Raw genomic sequence first — 20,084 nt, forward strand, 5'->3', positions numbered from 1 at the left:
CTCTGGCTAGCAACCCATTATCTGACAATTGCAAAAGTTCTAAAAACAAAAATGAAACCAGACCGGGAACAGACCGTTGTATCCCACAAAAAAAAGGTTAAAATTTACAAAAACTATTTACAAAAAAGGCATCCATCCTGGCAGGCTGGAAAGGCAGGTTTAGGGAGACGGGCTGGGGGTCACCCACATCTGAATCGAGGGTCTGGGCAGAAGAGGTCATCCTCATCTGAATACTCCACTGTGGTCAGGGCTGGAGCTGCGGTCAGGGGCTGGGCTGGGGAGGTCAGCTGGGCTGGAGCAGATGCCTAAGGACATAATGAAATGGCTGTAAAAGCAAGTCGCATACGTTCATTGGAAGCGTGCCATGTCACTGGATACGAGACTGCCTGACATCACATACCTTTTTGCATCGAGCAGGGGCATGTTTCAGCATCTCCTGCAGCTGGGCAGACACCTCCGTCACAGTGGTGCTTGGCTTACAGGCCATAACTGCACCTTTTAACCAAAAAGGGAATGGTTTCAATGCACATGGCATGAAGCAAAGACAATGTATTATTTTGCGAAAATATGAACAATCCCTTACGTAAAATAACATTGTAGAGGGTCATATTCTTCAGAGGCTTCTTCCCCCTCTTCCCATGGACGCTGTAGACACACCACACTCTGTGTATGGCAATGGCTGACAGCACCCGCCGGACCACATCTGGCAGATCTTTGCCGCCAATGGAACTCAGATATCGTGTCTGCAAAACATAAAGACAATCATTTACTTTTACATTTCCTTAACACTTCTCTGCAAAAATAAGGAACAAAGTTCTGCCTTGAAGTTACTCACCATCTTCCTTTGATGATCCTTGTCCTTCAGCTGCTCCTCCAAGACCAGCAGCTCCTCCTCCGTTTTAGCAGGGTGCAGGTCATCCAGTACTGCTCCCCGATAGCTGTCTGCAGACTCGCCGGACAGTCTCTGCTCCAGTCTCTGCTCCAGCCTCATCATTGTCTGTGCCATCTCCCTCAGACTCTGCATGACGCTGGAGAACTGCTGACACATCATCCTCTGGAAGTCTGGATATTAAACACAGATGTGGCTATAAGTAATTGTACGGTCCCATAATGGATATTCAGCTCAAAGTATATCCCTACATGCAGCATGAAGTAGTTCACAAAATTCAGCATACCAGCATCTGCAGAGCTTGATGGCAACACTGCTGGAGCTGTTGGTCTCACAGGCGATGGCATCAGAGAACTACCTGAAAACCAGAGGATAAAGGGATGAGCAGGAAACTCTGGTGCTGGCGGCGTAGTGATTCTGGCATAAGGGGAAGAATCAACTCGACATGAGACATGTCAGACCCTGACCTGGCCGGGGTGCTAATCGCTGATGCATGCTGCTCGTGCCTGGACGTCTGAAGGGCTGAAGGGCCTGGGCTCACAGCGCCTTGGCTCAAAGGACCCGGGCGATGAACATCTACTGCCGAGTAGTGAGATGTGAGATGAGCGAATTAGTGAACTGAGTACATGAGTCTTCAGACAGTCCTGAGTTAACTGTAAGTGTGCAAATATGCATAGACATTTCACCAACACAAACATGCATGGATACCTGCATTGATAACTGGCAGAGCAGGCCTTCCGGCTCTGGCACCTGGCATAGCTGGTCTGGTGTGAGTTCTGCCGACCGGCTGCCTGGGCACTGGAACATATAGTAGAGGTAAATTAGCTCAGATTAGTCAACTCAAGTAGTACTCTTTTGGGACTGTTGAATGCACTTTATTATATTACCTTCGTCACTGGAGTCATAGCGTGTGTTGCGCTGTCTCTTCCTTGTGTCTTGGGAGTTAATCCATTGATGACTGCTGCTCAAACACCTTCGCCAAGGCACTGGCTACTTCATAATACTCTGTGTGTTCCTCAGCAGAGACAGAGGTTGTCATGGCTCCTCTTGATGTGCTTGTGGAGGTAGATCTGGGAGGTATAGGAGAATGGGCACTCAGAGCAGGAGAACACCCAAGTCTTGCACAGCAATGAGAGAGACCATTAAAAAGGATTATCTCACCTGTAGTACAAGTTCAAATATAGAGTGATTATACGTCATTGTAAATGAGAGCTTACTCTCAATTGATTCACGAGGTTAAATAAAGATTGAATGAATATGTAGCTAGTGGGGGGTTACAACCACACAACTGTGGAGAGAGAATGAGACACTTGGTTCCCTCCTCTACTGGTGTTCATGGCCATGGCCACACACCTGGAATACTCCAACCCTGATTTAAAGGCATAAAAGTGGGGAACACATCCTGGCGTCAGTGATGCGTCTTATGAATCTCACATGTCTACCGCTAACTCAATATCAATATTCCCATTTGTTTATCCCGTCTTTGGAAACGTATGTGCATTTGTACTTACGTGTGCCTGCCTATATTGATGATCAGGTGTTTCTCCACCTAAGGGCTGGCCAGACAGAACCATCAGAGACCATTGGGCTGAGCTGAGGAGAGAGCGACATGTTAGAGTGTGTGTGCATATGTATATGGTGCTCTTCTGTTAATACTCATGAGGGCATTCAACTGAACAAGACTCACAGAGCCTGTGGTGCTGTCCCAGGACTGCCCCTGGCCACGCCTGTCCCCGTCTTAGCGCCTCTTCCTGCCCCGCTCACCTGCTTCTTGCTCAGTTCAAACAAGAACTGGGAGGTTGGCAACTGAGAGCATGGGAGGGGAGAGAGGGAGAGAGAGAGAGAGAGTGGGTGGGTGACCCTCTCGTTGGCTGACATGCACACTCCACAGGACCACGTGCCAAAAGCCAAGATGGCTGCTATAACAAATCCTGCTAGCTAGCCTAGCTCCGTTGTTGGGGCTTCTAGTGTTCTGTTTACGTTAAAATCGGAAAAATGAATGCCTAAAAACAAACACATACTAACGGTGTCGTGGGTTAATGCGAAATCAATGAGTAAGCTAATTATCACATTTTATTCCAAGCGATGAAACAGTACGAACGTGCAGGAGCTCGCGCGAGCCTGTAATTAGGAAACAATGGCCCACAACAACACTTCATAAAAGTTATAGTGTACACAACTGAAATATTCTCACGTTGCCAAGCCAACATTATAATTTAAGCTACAATTACACAAAAGCGAACGTTTTAACAATAATTGCGAGAGTAATTTTACGTAGGCTACTTAGCTAGCCATGTACAGAAAAAGGCTAATCACGTTAGCTGGCTAGCTAGTTAGCTAACATTGGAAAGAGCATCTGCATATAGATAATCATTACAAAAGGGTAGCTTGCACATAACGTTGGTGTTTTATCTGGGACGATACCAAAATACATAGTATGTATACATTGAAATTGAGATACTTACATGATCTGTGTTGTCGACACAAATGTTGGTCTTTCTCAATCATTTCTGTCTCAAACGGAGCGGAAGTTTAGTTCTTCTTCTTCGCTGGGTGTAGTGGCGGATCGCAAACTTTAATGTGCATACCGCCACCTACTGGCACAGAGTGTGTAACTTGTTTGTCTAGTTCTTCAAATGTGTCACTAAGAAAGTAGCCCAATGCCTTGCATTCTACGTTCACTGCTCAGCGTTCATTGCTCACATTTAGGTTGCAAAATTAGGACTTTATTCATAGGCATATTTTTTATCATTATTTTTATTAGGCCTAGACTGCAAATCTTTAGTGTTAATATTAACTGTAAATGAGAAATTACACACAAAGCAGACATGCAGGATTTCTCCTCATTATTACAATTCTGTAACTATGACTTCAAAATTTATTTTAAAACCTAAGTAATTTACAAATGTTCTGACCCACTGTGACACATTTCCAATAAAGTCAGATTGGGACTGCGATGTAACCACATTGTCACGTTATTTAATTACATCGTAGTTACGGATTTAAGCAGCAGTGGCGGCTACGTTCCCTTACAGTGTACTGGAGGACGGCTATTTTGGTTATTTTGCGACTGAAAAGGCAAGTGTCAGCTCGGTGTCAGCTAGGTCCGCTGCTGGTGACGTCGCAAAGTTACCACAATTACACCAATGTGTCCCGTCAGTTTTACGTACTGTGTTAGTAGGGGTAGCCTACCAGTAACTTACTGGATCCACATCAAAACGCAATGAAATGCCGTTGACATCGTAAAAAGCGATTTATTTTTCCTGAAATGCATGCCATAACGATCCAATGACATGTTCCTTTGCATCTACATTAAACTAAGCTTTTCCACAGATTTTAAATTTTTTGAATGATTATTTGTGAAGATATTGGGCTTTCTTCCCATGTTTTTTCACGGCACTGGCAGCTGTTTCATATCCCTGCCTAAGTTCGCAAAGCATTGTGTGAATTTTCATCTACCCCTCGGTTTCAAGTCAGCATCTGAAAACCCTTGTTTTGGAGGGCTGTTTGAACCATAGATATATGTCTATGGTTTGAACGTCCACTAGCCCTCGATAATCAATATGCCCCCTAGCCCTAAGGAACGGGACACACTACCCTACACGTGAACGCGCAAAATGTAGGGATGGGGCCAAGGGCTAGGGCTAGGGCTAAGGGGGGTATTGGGATTGGGCCATAGTCTTCATTAGGACCAATGCACATGATGCAGTGTGTGGGAATACTAGTCTTCATTAGGACCAATGGACATGATAAAGTGTGTGGGAATAGTATAGTAGGAGAGGATGAGAGCTCCTATGGTGAGCAGGTTATCATTGTTTATTGTTGTCAGTAGGTCTAATGTGTGTGTTGCTAATAAAAATGTGTTATTTCAAATTTTTTGTTGCGCTCCTAAATTTCTTTCTGTGCTCCTGGTGAAAAACGTTAGCTTAGAGCCCTGCCCCCAGACCCTCCTACAGGGGTTTGCTTTCCAAACTTTCAGCCCCACCTACTATTTTTTTCACCAGCCGCCACTGGTTGTAGTGTCCGTATTTTGATCTATGCCCGTTGGTAACGCCCCTTGTGAATTGGAAAGCAACTTTGATTCAACTTTGATCAATTTCCAGACCCTTCGCATTTTTGCTAAGAGAGCTCAGGGGATCTTAATGCAGCCTTCCCTTCTACAATGATAACACACATACGCACCCATACGCACGCACACACCCATACGCACGCACACACACACACACAAACACACACACACACACACACACACACACACACACACACACACACAGCTCTCCAGCTGAGAGCAGAGATAGAGCTGAAGCCTCAGCTGGAATAATACAGTAATAATTAACTAATTACACACATTCACTGTTATAATGATACTAATTGAGATCAATTGAGATAATTGATGATGTTTCAATATACAGAGGGCTCCTTGCTAGAGAGCATCTACAGAGCAATGACACGCACACATGTGCAATGAGTGCATGTGTGTGTGTGTATGTGTGTGTGAGTGTGTATGTGTGTGCGCATTGTCCCTGGCCGGTGCTATTTGTTGCTAAGAGACAGTACAAAACAATCAGGCCACACACACATGCCACCTCACACACACACACACACACACACACGCAGCCTCACACACGCATTCCGCCTCACACACACGCATGCCACCTCACACACATTTTAGATTAAGTTTGTGTGCACGTACGTGTGTTTGTGTGGAGGAAAGGAGAGAGGGAATGAAGGAGGAGGGAGGGCAGTGGCCCCCAGGTGTGTTCCAGCTGTGCAAGCCTCCTGTAAAACACACACACACACACACACACATATATCTTACTTCCCTGGTGAATTACTTCCAGCAGGCCTGATGGTTTTCAGAGCATGGCTTTAAGACTGAAGCCAGGTGAATGAACTGCGATAGCTGTGTGTGTGGGTGTGTGTATGTGTGTGTGTGTGTGTGATGATGGTGGCTCGTTACTTTACAGCTGTTGGGATTACGAGTCTGTTGAATTGCTGATAAAAAATGGAACAATGTACAGTACATAAACTGGTAAACGTGTGTGTGTGTGTTTGTGTGTGTGTTTGTGAAGGGAGGTGTTGTACCTTTCTATAATGCCCTCCTGAAGCTGGACAGAGAGCCGCCCCCCCTGAACCTGATGGACTGACCCAGTAAAGGTCTCAGTGGGCTGGGCATCTTGGGTCAACAAGTCATCAATGTGTATGGGGGGAGGGACAGGGACATCAATCAAATCAATCAATCAATCAGTCGACCAATCAATTAATCAATCAATCAAAATGTGTACAGATATGCAGGATGGCTGCTGCACGTATCCTGCGTTCGTTTGGTGTGTGCTTTGTGCACGTCCCCTTCGGTCTTGAGGGTTCGCATACGCAAGGTGCAATACCGACAGAAAACGTGGGGGCAGTATACCAAAGATTCCCTGACGTTCTGTCGGATGGAAACAGAAAACAGCGAAGAAATCGTACTGTAGTAGTACACATGGCACCATGACAAGTACGCATGCCAGAATAGTTGGCGAGAAATTGTTCAACGTTTGAAACCTGAGTGAGAAATAGGATTGCAAATTGTAGGCACGTTCCTGAATCGATCCTAGGTAATGTTAACAATAAATCAACCGATTAATTGTAATTCAAATACCAACATTTCCAAACAATACCAACAGCAGGTTTTTTTCTTAATCCTGAATCCCCTCTGCGGATTGATCTATCTACAACGGTCGCTTCAATACAAGTCAATGGATTTCATAAAATGATCAATGACCCTACTGAATTCATACTTTGCAGCGAATTTGATGTCAGAACACCAACGGACACCAATTGCCCCCCTCGGTGAGCTTCTTGTATTTGAAATCGAGAGTTTAACATGTTTTTGAAAGATATTTCAAGGTGCCCACCCACATCCATTGTATGACCAAAACGGTGGTAGAGCAATTATCAGACTTTCTCAAAAGTGCTAGTTTTGTCAACGTTTTGATCTAAACCATTGTATATGATCATAAGTAACCTTAAAACAGGGCTAAACATGCCTTTTCCCTTTACTACTCCTTTAAGTACTGATAGAGTCATGCTGGTTACTGATAGAGACTGCTGGTTTAAGTACTGATATAGACTGCTGGTACTGATAGAGACTGCTGGTTTAAGTACTGATATAGACTGCTGGTACTGATAGAGACTGCTGGTACTGATAGAGACTGCTGGTACTGATAGAGACTGCTGGTTTTACTCATACAGTGATACTGATATAGACTGTTGGTACTGATAGAGACTGCTGGTTTAAGTACTGATATAGACTGCTGGTACTGATAGAGACTGCTGGTACTGATAGAGACTGCTGGTTTAAGTACTGATAGAGACTGCTGGTTTAAGTACTGATAGAGACTGCTGGTTTAAGTACTGATAGAGACTGCTGGTACTGATAGAGACTGCTGGTACTGATAGAGACTGCTGATACTGATGTAGACTGCTGGTACTGATAGAGACTGCTGGTACTGATAGAGACTGCTGGTTGTACTCATACAGTGATACTGGTGATGGTAGGAGAACATTGTGCATCTTTCACTATAGCCCATTCAATGTGGCTGGATCAACTTCAGGCAATGAAACAGGAAATGCATTTGAATCCCCTTTCTTCCTTTCTCTTGTGTTCTCTCTCACCTCCTCCCTCTCTCTGTGCCCCCTCTCTCTCTCTCTCTCTCTCTCTCTCTCTCTCTCTCTCTCTCTCAGTCCATGTTTCATAGAACAGGTGCCAGAGGCAATATGGTGTCCTCAGCTGCCATCTTTCACTCCGTTATGTAGGGCTGTGTGTGTGTGTGTGTGTTCTCAGTCCTGATGTGCCCTACTGCATCTACGGTTGGGAGGGACCCACAGATTCTCTAGATTCTATGTCCTATCCTGCCCAGCCTGTCATCTGTACTCTCCTCTCCTCTCTTCTGCTCTTCTCCTCTCCTCTCCTCTTCTCTCCACTTCTCTCCTCTTCTCTCCTCTCCTCTTTCCTCCTCTCCTCCTCTCTCCTCTCAACTCCTCTCCACCCCTCTCCTCCCTTCTCCTCGTATCTCCTCTCCACCCCTCTCCTCTCATCTTCTCTCCTCTCCTCTCGACACCTCTTCTCTTTCCTCCTCTCCTCCCCTCCTCTCCTCTCCTCTACCCTCCTCTCTTCTTCTTTCCTCCTCTCCACTCCTCTCCTCCCTTCCTCTCTCCTCTCATCTCCTCTCCTCTTCTCTTTTTTCTCCACCCCTCTCCTCTCCTCCTCCTCTCTGTGTCCAGTGGATTTTGGAGAGGACGTCCTCTTGTTGGGCAGATAGAAGCTGATCTGGACCAGTGTCATCCATGCTTCACCCAGAACTCCTGTCTGTGTCTTCATCCATGTGGCCCCATGTCCTGATTAGAAGAGATTATTGGATGGGAATCTATACTGTCAATCAGTCTCTTACCTGGGACATGGCTAATCAGAACTCCTGCCTATGATTCACACAAACTATGATCAGATTATTATCACTGGCGATTTTAATCTGCATGTAGACAATGAGGATGACTCGAAGGCAAGGGACTTCATTAACCTCCTGAATTCCATGGATTTCAGTCAACATGTTACTGGACCCTTCCGAGGCCACACCCTTGACCTTGTGATCACAAAGGGTCTCAAAACTGTTGTATCCTTCATCAGTGACCTTAACATCTCTGACCACCTCTCTATTTTCTTTAGTGTTGCTACCTAAAGCTGTAATTGGCACTCAGTGCTTTGTTAAGAAGCGCTACCTTAAAGGACAATGCTCGTTTTTGACAACCTGGACCTTATTTACGACATATTATAAGACGTTTGACTCACCGAGATCACTTTGGTGTAGTTCGGAGGCATGTAGAAGAAATTTAAAATCCAGCGCGAGCCAGTATATCCATGTAATGGCGGTGGTCGGGGCACTTAGAATGCAGTTTCTAAAAATCTATTTTCTGCCGCGAAACGGTTGTTTTCATCAATCTGTCTTGATGAATCGCTAGTTGTGCTTACATAGAGCATAGGCCTGTTGTGTTGTTTTTCACATGCCTCTGTAATATGATCTTTAGAAACGTCTTTAGACACGAAATAGCTTCCTCACTTGCTCCAGCACGCATGCGCACAGCGTGCTGGAGCAACGATTGCGCGCTGTGCGAATGCGTGCTGGAGCAAGTGAGGAAGCTATTTCGTTTCGAAAGACGTTTCTAAAGATCATGGCATGTGAAAACCACAACAGCTCTATGTAAGCACAACAACCGTTTCGCGGCAGAAAATAGATTTTTTGGTTAGTCCATGCACCTGTATGGTCTAAAGTCCTATAATGAATGTTGAAATACAGACATATCTAGCTCTACTAAACACCCCAAGCTCTACTTTCTGCGGATGTAGAAAGTACATGGTTTCCCATGTAAACTTGTCTGATACTATACTGAGACACCAAGCATAGTTTTCGATGTAAAAATCAAAATGTACTTGTCAATGGAAAAATGCATTCGAAAGCTCCCCTGTTGTGGTGGATTCTGGTACTCACTCACTCACTCACTCACTCACTGACTCACTCACGACGTGACACCGGCCAACCTGAAGCCCCCCCCCCCCTATTTTCGATTCTGTATCCGTGGACACACTAGCTATTGTAAATTGTTCCCTCAATACAGGCGTTTTTCCATCGGAACTTAAAACTTGTAAAAGCCATCCTGAAGATAAACAACTTGGACTCGTCAGTCCTCAGTAATTTTAGACTTATCTCCAACCTCCCATTTTTAAGTTAAATTCTAGAAAACAGCTTAATGATTTCCTTGCTGCAAATTGTATCTTGGACACTTTTCAGTCAGGTTTAAGCCACACCAGACTCGAAAAAGCCCTCATTGGGCCATAATTGACAAAGGCTGCACTCACTATCTTCTTCCGACTGTTGCTGGGAACTTCTAGTAAACCAGCAGTGGATGATCGCTGTGTTCTTGAAGACACATACTGTAGTTGACAAAGTTAGCCATGTAGCTTGGTCCTCGTGCTTTAAGGGCTTTGTATATAAGGAGGAAGACCTTAAAACCAACTCTAAATGTTACTGGAATCCAACCAATGCAGAGCAGCTCAGACTGGACTAATGTGCTCTCTCCTCTTTGTTTTTGTTAATAGTCGTCTGCAGAGTTTTGAATGAGCTGAAGTCTCTCAGTGTTTTCGAGTCGGCTTGAAATAAAAAAACGAATACATTTTTCTGCATCCATTTGTTTTATAAATGGCCGTACTTCAGCTATGTTTTTAAGGTGGAAAATTAGGTTTTTTGTCACCTTGTTGATATGGTACTTGAAGCTTAGATATGAATCTAGGATAACACCAAGTCTTGTAACGTCAGGTTTAATCCAGGATGTCAGTTTCCCCAGATTTTTAAACAGGATTTCTTTTTTGTGTTCGGGCCGATCAATAGTAATTCAGTTTTGTACTCATTTAGCTTTAAGAAGTTAATGCTCATCCATTTATTTATTGCTAGAAGACAGGTAGTAATGACGTTTATAGCTGCAGCATGATTCAGTTAAGCAGAGATGTTCAGTTGCGTGTCATTCGCATAACTATGAACACATACATTGTGCTCTCTTATGATATCCCCGAGTGGCAGCATGTATAGTGAGAATAGTAATGGACCAAGGCAGCTCCCTTGTTCAACCCCTAAGCAGGTGTCATGTTTCTCAGACACATGATCTCCAAGCCTGACATATAACTTTCTCCCTTGTCCATCTCCCTGATGTATGTTCTGAACCAATTTAACACACAGCCAGAGACCAACCAGAGTGTTACCATGCTGATGAGGGGCTTCATTTACATATTGGGTTAGTTCAAAGCTGTCTAGTAGATTCATAAGATCCATTGCTTTGGAGTCATCCATCTTATTAATATGAATGTCCATCCATCCATCCATCCATCCATCGTCATGCGCTTATCCGGGGTCGGGTCGCGGAGGCAGCAGTTCCAGCAGGGGTCCCAGACATCCCTTTCCCTAGCAGCATCAACCAGCTCTGCCTGGGGAATCTTTAGCCGCTAACAGGCCAGTGCAGAGATGTAGTCCCGCCACCTGGTCCTGGGTCTACCCCGCGGCCTCCTCCCAGCCGGAAATGCCTGGAACACCTCCCTAGGGAGGCGCCCAGGAGGCATCCTCACTAGATGCCCAAACCACCTCAACTGGCCACCTTTGACGCAAAGGAGCAGCGGCTCTACTCCGAGTGTCTCCCGGATGACTGAACTTCTCACCCGATCTCTCAGGGAGACCCCAGCCACCCTCCGGAGAAAACTCATTTCGGCCGCTTGTATCCGTGATCTCGTTCTTTCGGTCATGACTATAGGTGAGGGTGGGGACGAAGATAGACCGGTAGATCGAGAGCTTTGCCTTTTGGCTCAGCTCTCTTTTCGTCACAACAGTGCAGTAAAGCGGCTGCAGAACCGCACCAGCTGCTCCGATTCTCCGGCCAAACTCCCTCTCCATGGTTCCCTCACTCGTGAACAAGGCCCCCAGATACTTGAACTCCTTCACTTGGGGTAAGGACTCATTTCCTACTCGGAGCGGACAGGCCACCGGTTTCCTGCTGAGAACCATGGCCTCAGATTTAGAAGTGCTGATTCTCATCCCAGCCACTTCACACTCAGTTGCGAACCTATCCAGAGAGTGCTGGAGGTCACAGGCAGATAATGCCATCAGGACCACATCATCTGCAAATAGCAGCGACGCGATCCCCAGCTCACCGAACTGCAAGACCTCTCGAGGGAAGCCTTCTCCAAGTCCACAAAACACATGTAGACAGGTTGGGCAAACTCCCAAGCCCCCTCCAAGATCCTTGCGAGAGTGAAGAGCTGGTCGGTGGTTCCACGACCAGGACGAAATCCGCATTGTTCTTCTTCAATCTGAGGTTCGACTATTGGCCGGACCCTCCTTTCCAGCACCTTGGAGTAAACTTTCCCTGTGAGGCTGAGTAATGTGATGCCTCTATAATTGGCACACACCCTCTGGTCCCCTTTTTTTGAATATTGGGACCACCACCCCAGTCTGCCACTCCTTTGGCACTGACCCGGACTTCCACGCAATGTTAAAGAGGCGTGTCAACCAAGACAGCCCCTCAACATCCAGCACCTTCAGCATTTCTGGACAGATCTCATCAGTCCCTGGGGCTTTGCCACTGTGGAGTTGTTTGACTACCTCAGTGACCTCCTCCAGGGAAATTGACGATGGCCCCCCATCATCTTCCGGCTCTGCCTCAATCGTAGAGGGTGGATTTGTCGGGCTCAGGAGTTCCTCAGAGTGCTCCTTCCAATGCTCAACAACCTCCTCAGTTGAGTTTGCCTTGGTCACGGCCGAAGCCGCAACCCTCCGGGCCAGTCGATACCCTGCAACTGCTTCTGGAGTCCCCCGGGCTAACATATGAATGTTCAGGTCTCCATTTAAGATGAATCGATCATATTTAGTGATACCAATTGAAATCAGCTCTGAGAATTCCTGTAGAAATACTGATGAATGTCTTGGTGGCCGATATAATGTAATGATGAGCACTGATAATTCTGCTTTGAGCTCAAGAGCAAGATATTCAAACGATGTAAATTCACCCAGGTCAATGTCATTACAAACAGACTGAGTAGAGAAAATGGCTGCAATCCCTGACCCTTTCTTGTTTTGTCTGACTGATAAAAATGATAGTTTGGAGGACAAGCCTGCATCAGTGTTGCTACGCCAGTAGAGTTGTTTATCCAGATCTCAACTAAAAACATGCAATGCAAATTATTTTCAGTTATCAGTTAACATTAACCAAAAAAGGATTTGTTGGACAACGATCTGACATTGAAAAGAGTTAATTTCAGCGGTAGTTTCCGTGACAGGACAGTAGACTGGCACCAGAGACAGGCCCTGAGACAGGCACCAGATGGTCTGGGATTTATACAATGTGTTTGTGGTGGTCTGTGGTGGTCAGTGGTGCTGTGTGGTGTCTGTGGTGGTCAGTGTTGGTCTGTGGTGCTGTGTGGTGTCTGTGGTGCTGTGTGGTGGTCAGTGTTGGTCTGTGGTGCTGTGTGGTGTCTGTGGTGCTGTGTGGTGTCTGTGGTGCTGTGTGGTGTCTGTGGTGCTGTGTGGTGGTCTGTGGTGGTCTGTGGTGCTGTGTGGTGGTCTGTGGTGGTCTGTGGTGCTGTGTGGTGGTCTGTGGTGGTCTGTGGTGCTGTGTGGTGGTCTGTGGTGCTGGGTGGTGTCTGTGGTGGTCTGTGGTGCTGTGTGGTGGTCTGTGGTGCTGTGTGGTGTCTGTGGTGGTCAGTGTTGGTCTGTGGTGCTGTGTGGTGTCTGTGGTGCTGGGTGGTGTCTGTGGTGGTCTGTGGTGGTCTGTGGTGCTGTGTCGTAGTCTGTGGTGCTGTGTGGTGTCTGTGGTGGTATGTGGTGTCTGTGGTGCTGTGTGGTGGTCTGTGGTGCTGTGTGGTGGTCTGTGGTGGTCTGTGGTGCTGTGTGGTGTCTGTGGTGCTTTGTGGTGGTCTGTGGTGGTCTGTGGTGCTGTGTGGTGTCTGTGGTGCTTTGTGGTGTCTGTGGTGCTGTGTGGTGGTCTGTGGTGGTCTGTGGTGATGTGTGGTGTCTGTGGTGCTTTGTGGTGGTCTGTGGTGGTCTGTGGTGCTGTGTGGTGGTCTGTGGTGCTGTGTGGTGGTCTGTGGTGGTCTGTGGTGCTGTGTGGTGTCTGTGGTGGTCTGTGGTGGTCTGTGGTGCTGTGTGGTGTCTGTGGTGATGTGTGGTGTCTGTGGTGCTTTGTGGTGTTTGTGGTGCTGGGTGGTGTCTGTGGTGCTGTGTGGTGTCTGTGGTGCTGGGTGGTGGTCTGTGGTGCTGTGTGGTGGTCTGTGGTGGTATGTGGTGCTGTGTGGTGTCTGTGGTGCTGTGTGGTGTCTGTGGTGATGTGTGGTGTCTGTGGTGGTCAGTGTTGGCCTGTGGTGCTGGGCGGTGTCTGTGGTGCTGTGTGGTAGTCTGGTGCAGTGTGGTGGTCTGTGGTGGTCTGTGGTGCTGGGTGGTGTCTGTGGTGCTGTGTGGTGTCTGTGGTGCTGGGTGGTGGTCTGTGGTGCTGTGTGGTGGTCTGTGGTGGTCTGTGGTGCTGTGTGGTGTCTGTGATGCTGTGTGGTAGTCTGTGGTGCTGTGTGGTGTCTGTGGTGCTGGGTGGTGGTCTGTGGTGCTGGGTGGTGGTCTGTGGTGCTGTGTGGTGGTCTGTGGTGGTCTGTGGTGCTGTGTGGTGTCTGTGGTGCTGTGTGGTGTCTGTGGTGCTGTGTGGTGTCTGTGGTGCTGGGTGGTGTCTGTGGTGCTGTGTGGTGGTCTGTGGTGCTGTGTGGTGGTCTGTGGTGGTCTGTGGTGCTGTGTGGTGTCTGTGGTGCTGTGTGGTAGTCTGTGGTGCTGTGTGGTGTCTGTGGTGCTGGGTGGTGGTCTGTGGTGCTGGGTGGTGGTCTGTGGTGCTGTGTGGTGGTCTGTGGTGGTCTGTGGTGCTGTGTGGTGTCTGTGGTGCTGTGTGGTAGTCTGTGGTGCTGTGTGGTGTCTGTGGTGCTGGGTGGTGGTCTGTGGTGCTGGGTGGTGGTCTGTGGTGCTGTGTGGTGGTCTGTGGTGGTCTGTGGTGCTGTGTGGTGTCTGTGGTGCTGTGTGGTGGTCTGTGGTGGTCTGTGGTGCTGTGTGGTGTCTGTGGTGCTGGGTGGTGGTCTGTGGTGGTCTGTGGTGCTGGGTGGTGTCTGTGGTGCTGTGTGGTGTATGTGGTGCTGGGTGGTGGTCTGTGGTGCTGGGTGGTGGTCTGTGGTGCTGGGCGGTGTCTGTGCTGGTCAGTGTGGGTCGTGTATTTATGTGTCTGTTTGAGGATTAGGAGCTGATCTGTAGGGCAGACCTGGGGACAGGCACTCTCTGACGTCTGAACAACCCATTAAGATGGGAACACTCACACACACGCACACATACACACACACACACGCACACACACACAAGCACACGCACACACATACACACACACAAACACACACACACACTCTGGCTGTTGGCTCCGATGGGTCTATGCTTCTGCCTGTGTTAATGTCAGTGTGGCCCTCTCCTCCATTAACTAGCTCTACTGTCCTCCTTTCTCTCTCCTTCTCTCTCTCTCTCTCTCTCTCTCTCTCTCTGTCTCTCTCTCTCCCCCCTCCCCCTCCTCTCTCTCTCTCTGATTGGGTTAGGCTGTTGTGGTGTGAGTGGTGTTTGCCCTCAAGCCAAGCATTATGATAGTTAAGTGATTCTGAGAAAAGAAGTGTTTTATCCTGTGTTTGTTGTCCTTCAAGGTCCCCCCCCTCTCTCTTCCTCTCTCTCTCTCTCTCTCTCTTTTCCTCACAGGGACATCACTCACCCTGATGGCTCCTGAGTGTGTTCTGTGCTCTGTAGTGTGTTCTGTAGTCGTCATGTGAGTGTCAGAGTGCTACACCAGGCCTAGTGTGCTTCCATGTCTGTAGGGTTAGAGTATGAGGGGGTCAGATTGCTACACCAGGCCTAGTGTGCTTCCATCTCTGTAGGGTTAGATTATGAGGGGTCAGAGTGCTACACCAGGCCTAGTGTGCTTCCATGTCTGTAGGGTTAGATTATGAGGGGTCACAGTGCTACACCAGGCCTAGTGTGCTTCCATGTCTGTAGGGTTAGATTATGAGGGGTCACAGTGCTACACCAGGCCTAGTGTGCTTCCATGTCTGTAGGGTTAGATTATGAGGGGTCAGAGTGCTACACCAGGCCTAGTGTGCTTCCATGTCTGTAGGGTTAGGTTATGAGGGGTCAGAGTGCTACACCAGGCCTAGTGTGCTTCCATGTCTGTAGGGTTAGAGTAAGAGGGGGTCAGAGTGCTACACCAGGCCTAGTGTGCTTCCATGTCTGTAGGGTTAGAGTAAGAGGGGGTTAGAGTGCTACACCAGGCCTAGTGTGCTTCCATGTCTGTAGGGTTAGAGTAAGAGGGGGTTAGAGTGCTACACCAGGCCTAGTGTGCTTCCATGTCTGTAGGGTTAGAGTAAGAGGGGGTCAGAGTGGCCTCAATGGTGTAATTATTGCCGGTCGTTCCGTGTCTCCTGACACACGTGCGCTAGATTCAGATGGAGTCTGGTGTTGAGGTCTGGGTTAGGGTGTTCCAGGATCCTAGGCTAGATTCAGATGTAGTCTGGTGTTGAGGTCTGGGTTAGGGTGTTCCAGGATCCTAGGCTAGATTCAAATGTAGTCTGGTGTTGAGGTCTGGGTTAGGGTGTTCCAGGATCCTAGGCTAGATTCAGATGGAGTCTGGTGTTGAGGTCTGGGTTAGGGTGTTCCAGGATCCTAGGCTAGATTCAGATGTAGTCTGGTGTTGAGGTTAGGGTTAGGGTTAGGGTGTGCAGGCGTTGTGAATGAACACAAACGGGAAGCTCATCCTCCTGTTCCATTTCATTGACTTTATGTATGCAAATGAGATTCATGTTCTGATATAATCTATACTTAAATGTATTTTCCCTTTCTAATTCTCTTTTTAAATCATCTTCAAGTGTTTTTTCCCCTTGTTTTTCTATGTACTCAGAGCCACATCAAACGTCGGCAAACAGTGATTTGCATAATGGCCATTTCTGATGTTTATGCATTCATACTCACAACTAAAATTCTGCAGTGCAGTGTAGCTTGATCATACAGAGGCACTCACACACACACACACACACACACACACACACACACACACACACACACACACACACACACACGGCAACAGTAACACCTTGAGCCATAGTGGGGGGGGTTCAGTGAACCAATACTGATGTCTAGAGAGAGAATTTCCTGTTAGTGACCGTTTCCAGGAAGTAATGTTGCAAAGGGTTAGGGTGAGGAGGAATAATACTTCATAATTAATGATAATAATAATAATAATATATATATAAACAGCAATTCTGATGCGTTTTAAAGCACAGCAATTGCAATGGCAATTAATATTATGCTAGAGAAATGACATTTCTCCTCAGTTTAAACCGTTTTGAACCGACTTCCGACTTAAGCCCTGCCCGCTTCCGGTTTCGTCCAAATACGAATATGAATCCGAATAATTAGCTGTCAAATACAAATAGTGGGCTCCCGGCACACCCCTAGTACAGATTTGTTTACAATGCATGTTTAATATGTTTGATATGACATGGGTCTGCCTGTAGAGATATGTGCGCGTGTGTGTGGCGCTCATCTCAAGGCTGTTGGGGTTCACTGCAGGGTCAGTCACACAGACCATGGTGTGTGTCAGTGTACCTGTGTGTGTGTGTGTGTGTGTGTGTGTGTGTGTGTGTGTGTGTCTCGGCCTCACACTGATGTTCACATGTGGTGGTTATTACTAATGTAAAATATGACAGACAGACAGACAGACAGACAGACAGGCAGGCAGGCAGACAGACAGACAGACAGACAGACAGGCAGGCAGGCAGGCAGGCAGACCAACAGACAGACAGACAGACAGCTGTAGTATTGTACGTATGTATTCACACGAGCACACACACACACACACACACACACACACACACACACACACACACACACACACACACACACACACCCTCCAGGGCATGAGACACAGACACGCAACCTCTGACACACACACACCAGCAGCAACATCTCTCTCTCTCTCTCTCTCTCTTTCTATCTCTCCCTAGTCTCAATGCCAGACCCATGAGAGTTATTCCACTGATACACTACGTAAGCTACTATAACTACGTTACTGCATGCTGCAGATCTCTCTATGGGTCTTGGACACTTCATGCAAAAATCAGGTGTTCAAATCCTGTCAATTCATTGGTAGCGCCGGAATCCCGGCGACACCAATCACTAACAACTTTCACGATCAGGTGCTTCCACCCAACTTGGCCCCGCCCATCTAACCTGGGCTAGCGTCTCTCATTCTCTGCTAACACCTGTCACTCTTTCAGTTTTGACCTGTCGATACGCCCTCAGAACACCAGCTTGGGCGGCGAAGTGGCCCAGACTCTATTATGTAGTATGCGGAGCACTGCGATTCAATGTAATATTTGAGTCGGGAGAGAGACTAATCTCTCCCCCTCTCTCTCTTTCTCTCTCCCTCTCTGGGCAGGCTCTGCTGGTGTCTCCTTGTGTTCAGTAGGTGCTAGATGTGGTTGTAGATGTTTGGGTCTTCTGTAGTAGACCCTGTTCGACATAGGAGGCGTTACAGTAGATGTTTTGGTCTCCAGTTGAAATACCGTCTTGACCCTCCTGTTTACAGCAAAGGAGCGCTGGTCCGTGGACATGTTTATAGACGGTTCCACACGCGCACACGGAAAATAAACCCTGCTGCTGTGGTGAGGTCAGAGGTCAGCGAACAGGCTAGGGATGGAGGTTCAAATCCCCATACGGGTTCCTGACAAAGAACAATGGATCTGGAACAGCATGTAAATACAGGGGGCTGAGGAGGATATGAGGTGCAGATGGAGCTCATCTTAACAAGGGTGGAGCTCATCTTAACGAGGGTGGAGCTCATCTTAACGAGGGTGGAGCTCATCTTAACAAGGGTGGAGCTCATCTTATCGAGGGTGGAGCTCATCTTAACGAGGGTGGAGCTCATCTTAACAAGGGTGGAGCTCATCTTAACAAGGGTGGAGCTCATCTTAACAAGGGTGGAGCTCATCTTAACAAGGGTGGAGCTCATCTTAACAAGGGTTAGGGCTGGGAGTCCGAACTTCGGGATTCGAATATAATTCGAATATTGACAGAAATACTGGTATTCGAACGAATATTAGGCAGCCCTTAATATTCGAACCTGTTATAGGCATAATTTTTTGTAAATGTGTTGGCTAGCAAACGTTGCTTTTGATTCAGATTCAGAGGGTTTTTCACGCCTGGTGAAGTTGCAATCGCGAGCTCATTAGCAAGGCTATTGGACACCTGGGCTCCTGTAGGAGGTGACGTTAGTTAGCACGCGTTCCAGGCAACCCGTAACTCGTGTTTTTCCGACCTCCTACACGTGAAAATGCTCTGGAATGGCAGTCAAACCCGTAACTTCCCACCCGTGAACTCGTACAGATCGATGTAGGCTACTGCCATTCCAGAGCATTTTCACGTGTAGGACGTCGGAAAAACACGAGTTACGGGTTGCCTGGAACGCACCATAAACCCAAGCATGTAGTCATGCCTAAACACTGACTAAACTCTTAGTTGCTACTAGTTAGTCGCATATTAGTTTGGTGTCTAATTTCGGTTGCACCACGGCAATTTAGGCATTGTCTTAACTAGTAACTACTAACTAGTTACTAAAAAATAGTCGTTGTATGACTGTGACGGCAGGATCCAAATAGCCAATCGGTAAGCAAGTAAAAATGTAAACAAGGAGGTTGATCGCCCTTACCCAGCCCTTACCAAGGAGCTTGGGCCGTGTCCGAATGTCCATATTACATACTATATAGTACATACTGCAACTCGCCTACTACATGCGATTTAGTACATACCTGTACTAGCCTACTCCACGAAAACATGTTTAGTATGCGAGATAAATGAAGCATGCTTCACGAGTCATCCAGTGAAAGCAACGGGCTCCGGCTCACAACAATATTGAGCTAGCCAGGCATTTGAGTTGGTCATCCAACACAGGCTCGATCCTCACCTTTCTGTATAATCCCAACTGTGAAATGGATGTGATAATAGTCCACAAAATATTCTTCCTTTGCCTCGTTTAGCACCAGCTGCAACTCTCCTCCAAATGCATTATCTCCGTTAGCAAGGCTAACGTTGCACTCGGTAGCTTGTGCTTATTATTATTATTATTATTATTATTGGGGTTGGTGCTTGTGCAGTGGAGGGGTTCTTTTGGGGGAGTTGGAGCCGTTGGATTGTTATGCTTAAATGATCCTAGCCAGCTAGTTTGATAACCTTCTTTGATTCAGACATAGCGTAGGCTGCCTGGTACCGTCCACTGACCAGTTGCTGGTTAACTATGAGAGGCAGGATCCCAGCCGACCGTTGCTTCCCCCCAACCCGCAACGGAGGGTTATCAGCTGGGCTGGGACTCCCCTCGCAGTTAATCTTGATATAACTAAGACATCTGATAAAAAAATCATTCTGAAAACATCATTGCTTATCAATATTGCCTATGATACAATGCCCACTAGTGGACAGAATGTGCACAACTTTATTTTAAAACCTAGGTAGGTCTTTCTGTAAGAATTTAATGGTAAAAAATATTATTAATAATAATTCGAATATATTCG

General features: G+C 47.2%; 2 protein-coding genes and 1 long non-coding RNA gene across 3 annotated transcripts in view; 1 reads left to right on the forward strand and 2 right to left on the reverse strand.

The window, feature by feature from the left end:
• Positions 1–20,084, forward strand: part of LOC311317038 (cGMP-inhibited 3',5'-cyclic phosphodiesterase 3A-like) — a gene marked incomplete at its 5' end in the record, with an annotated part of 82,024 nt that overhangs the window by 14,645 nt on the left and 47,295 nt on the right. The gene's annotated exons all lie outside the window — the stretch shown is intronic.
• LOC311317174 (uncharacterized protein) lies at positions 15–918 on the reverse strand. Its single transcript, XM_084448213.1, has 4 exons — positions 836–918; positions 584–743; positions 401–495; positions 15–305 (listed from the first exon to the last, which is right to left on the reverse strand). Exons 1-4 carry the CDS (start codon positions 836–838, stop codon positions 180–182), a joined length of 384 nt encoding a protein of 127 aa, XP_084304339.1. The 5' UTR covers positions 839–918; the 3' UTR covers positions 15–179.
• On the reverse strand, positions 928–1,472 carry LOC311317175. The gene is made up of 3 exons (XR_014630751.1): positions 1,357–1,472; positions 1,176–1,247; positions 928–1,062 (listed from the first exon to the last, which is right to left on the reverse strand). It is a non-coding gene; the product is annotated as an uncharacterized lncRNA (long non-coding RNA).

Source organism: Borostomias antarcticus (genome assembly GCF_949987555.1).
Source record: "Borostomias antarcticus genome assembly, chromosome: 13".
Lineage (NCBI taxonomy): Eukaryota > Metazoa > Chordata > Actinopteri > Stomiiformes > Stomiidae > Borostomias > Borostomias antarcticus.

Coding starts and splice junctions, on each gene's coding strand:
- LOC311317174 (XM_084448213.1), bottom strand. Junction 496..583: donor CCTCTACAATGTTATTTTAC/GTAAGGGATTGT, acceptor TTTGGTTAAAAG/GTGCAGTTATGGCCTGTAAG. Junction 306..400: donor CCCCTGCTCGATGCAAAAAG/GTATGTGATGTC, acceptor TTATGTCCTTAG/GCATCTGCTCCAGCCCAGCT.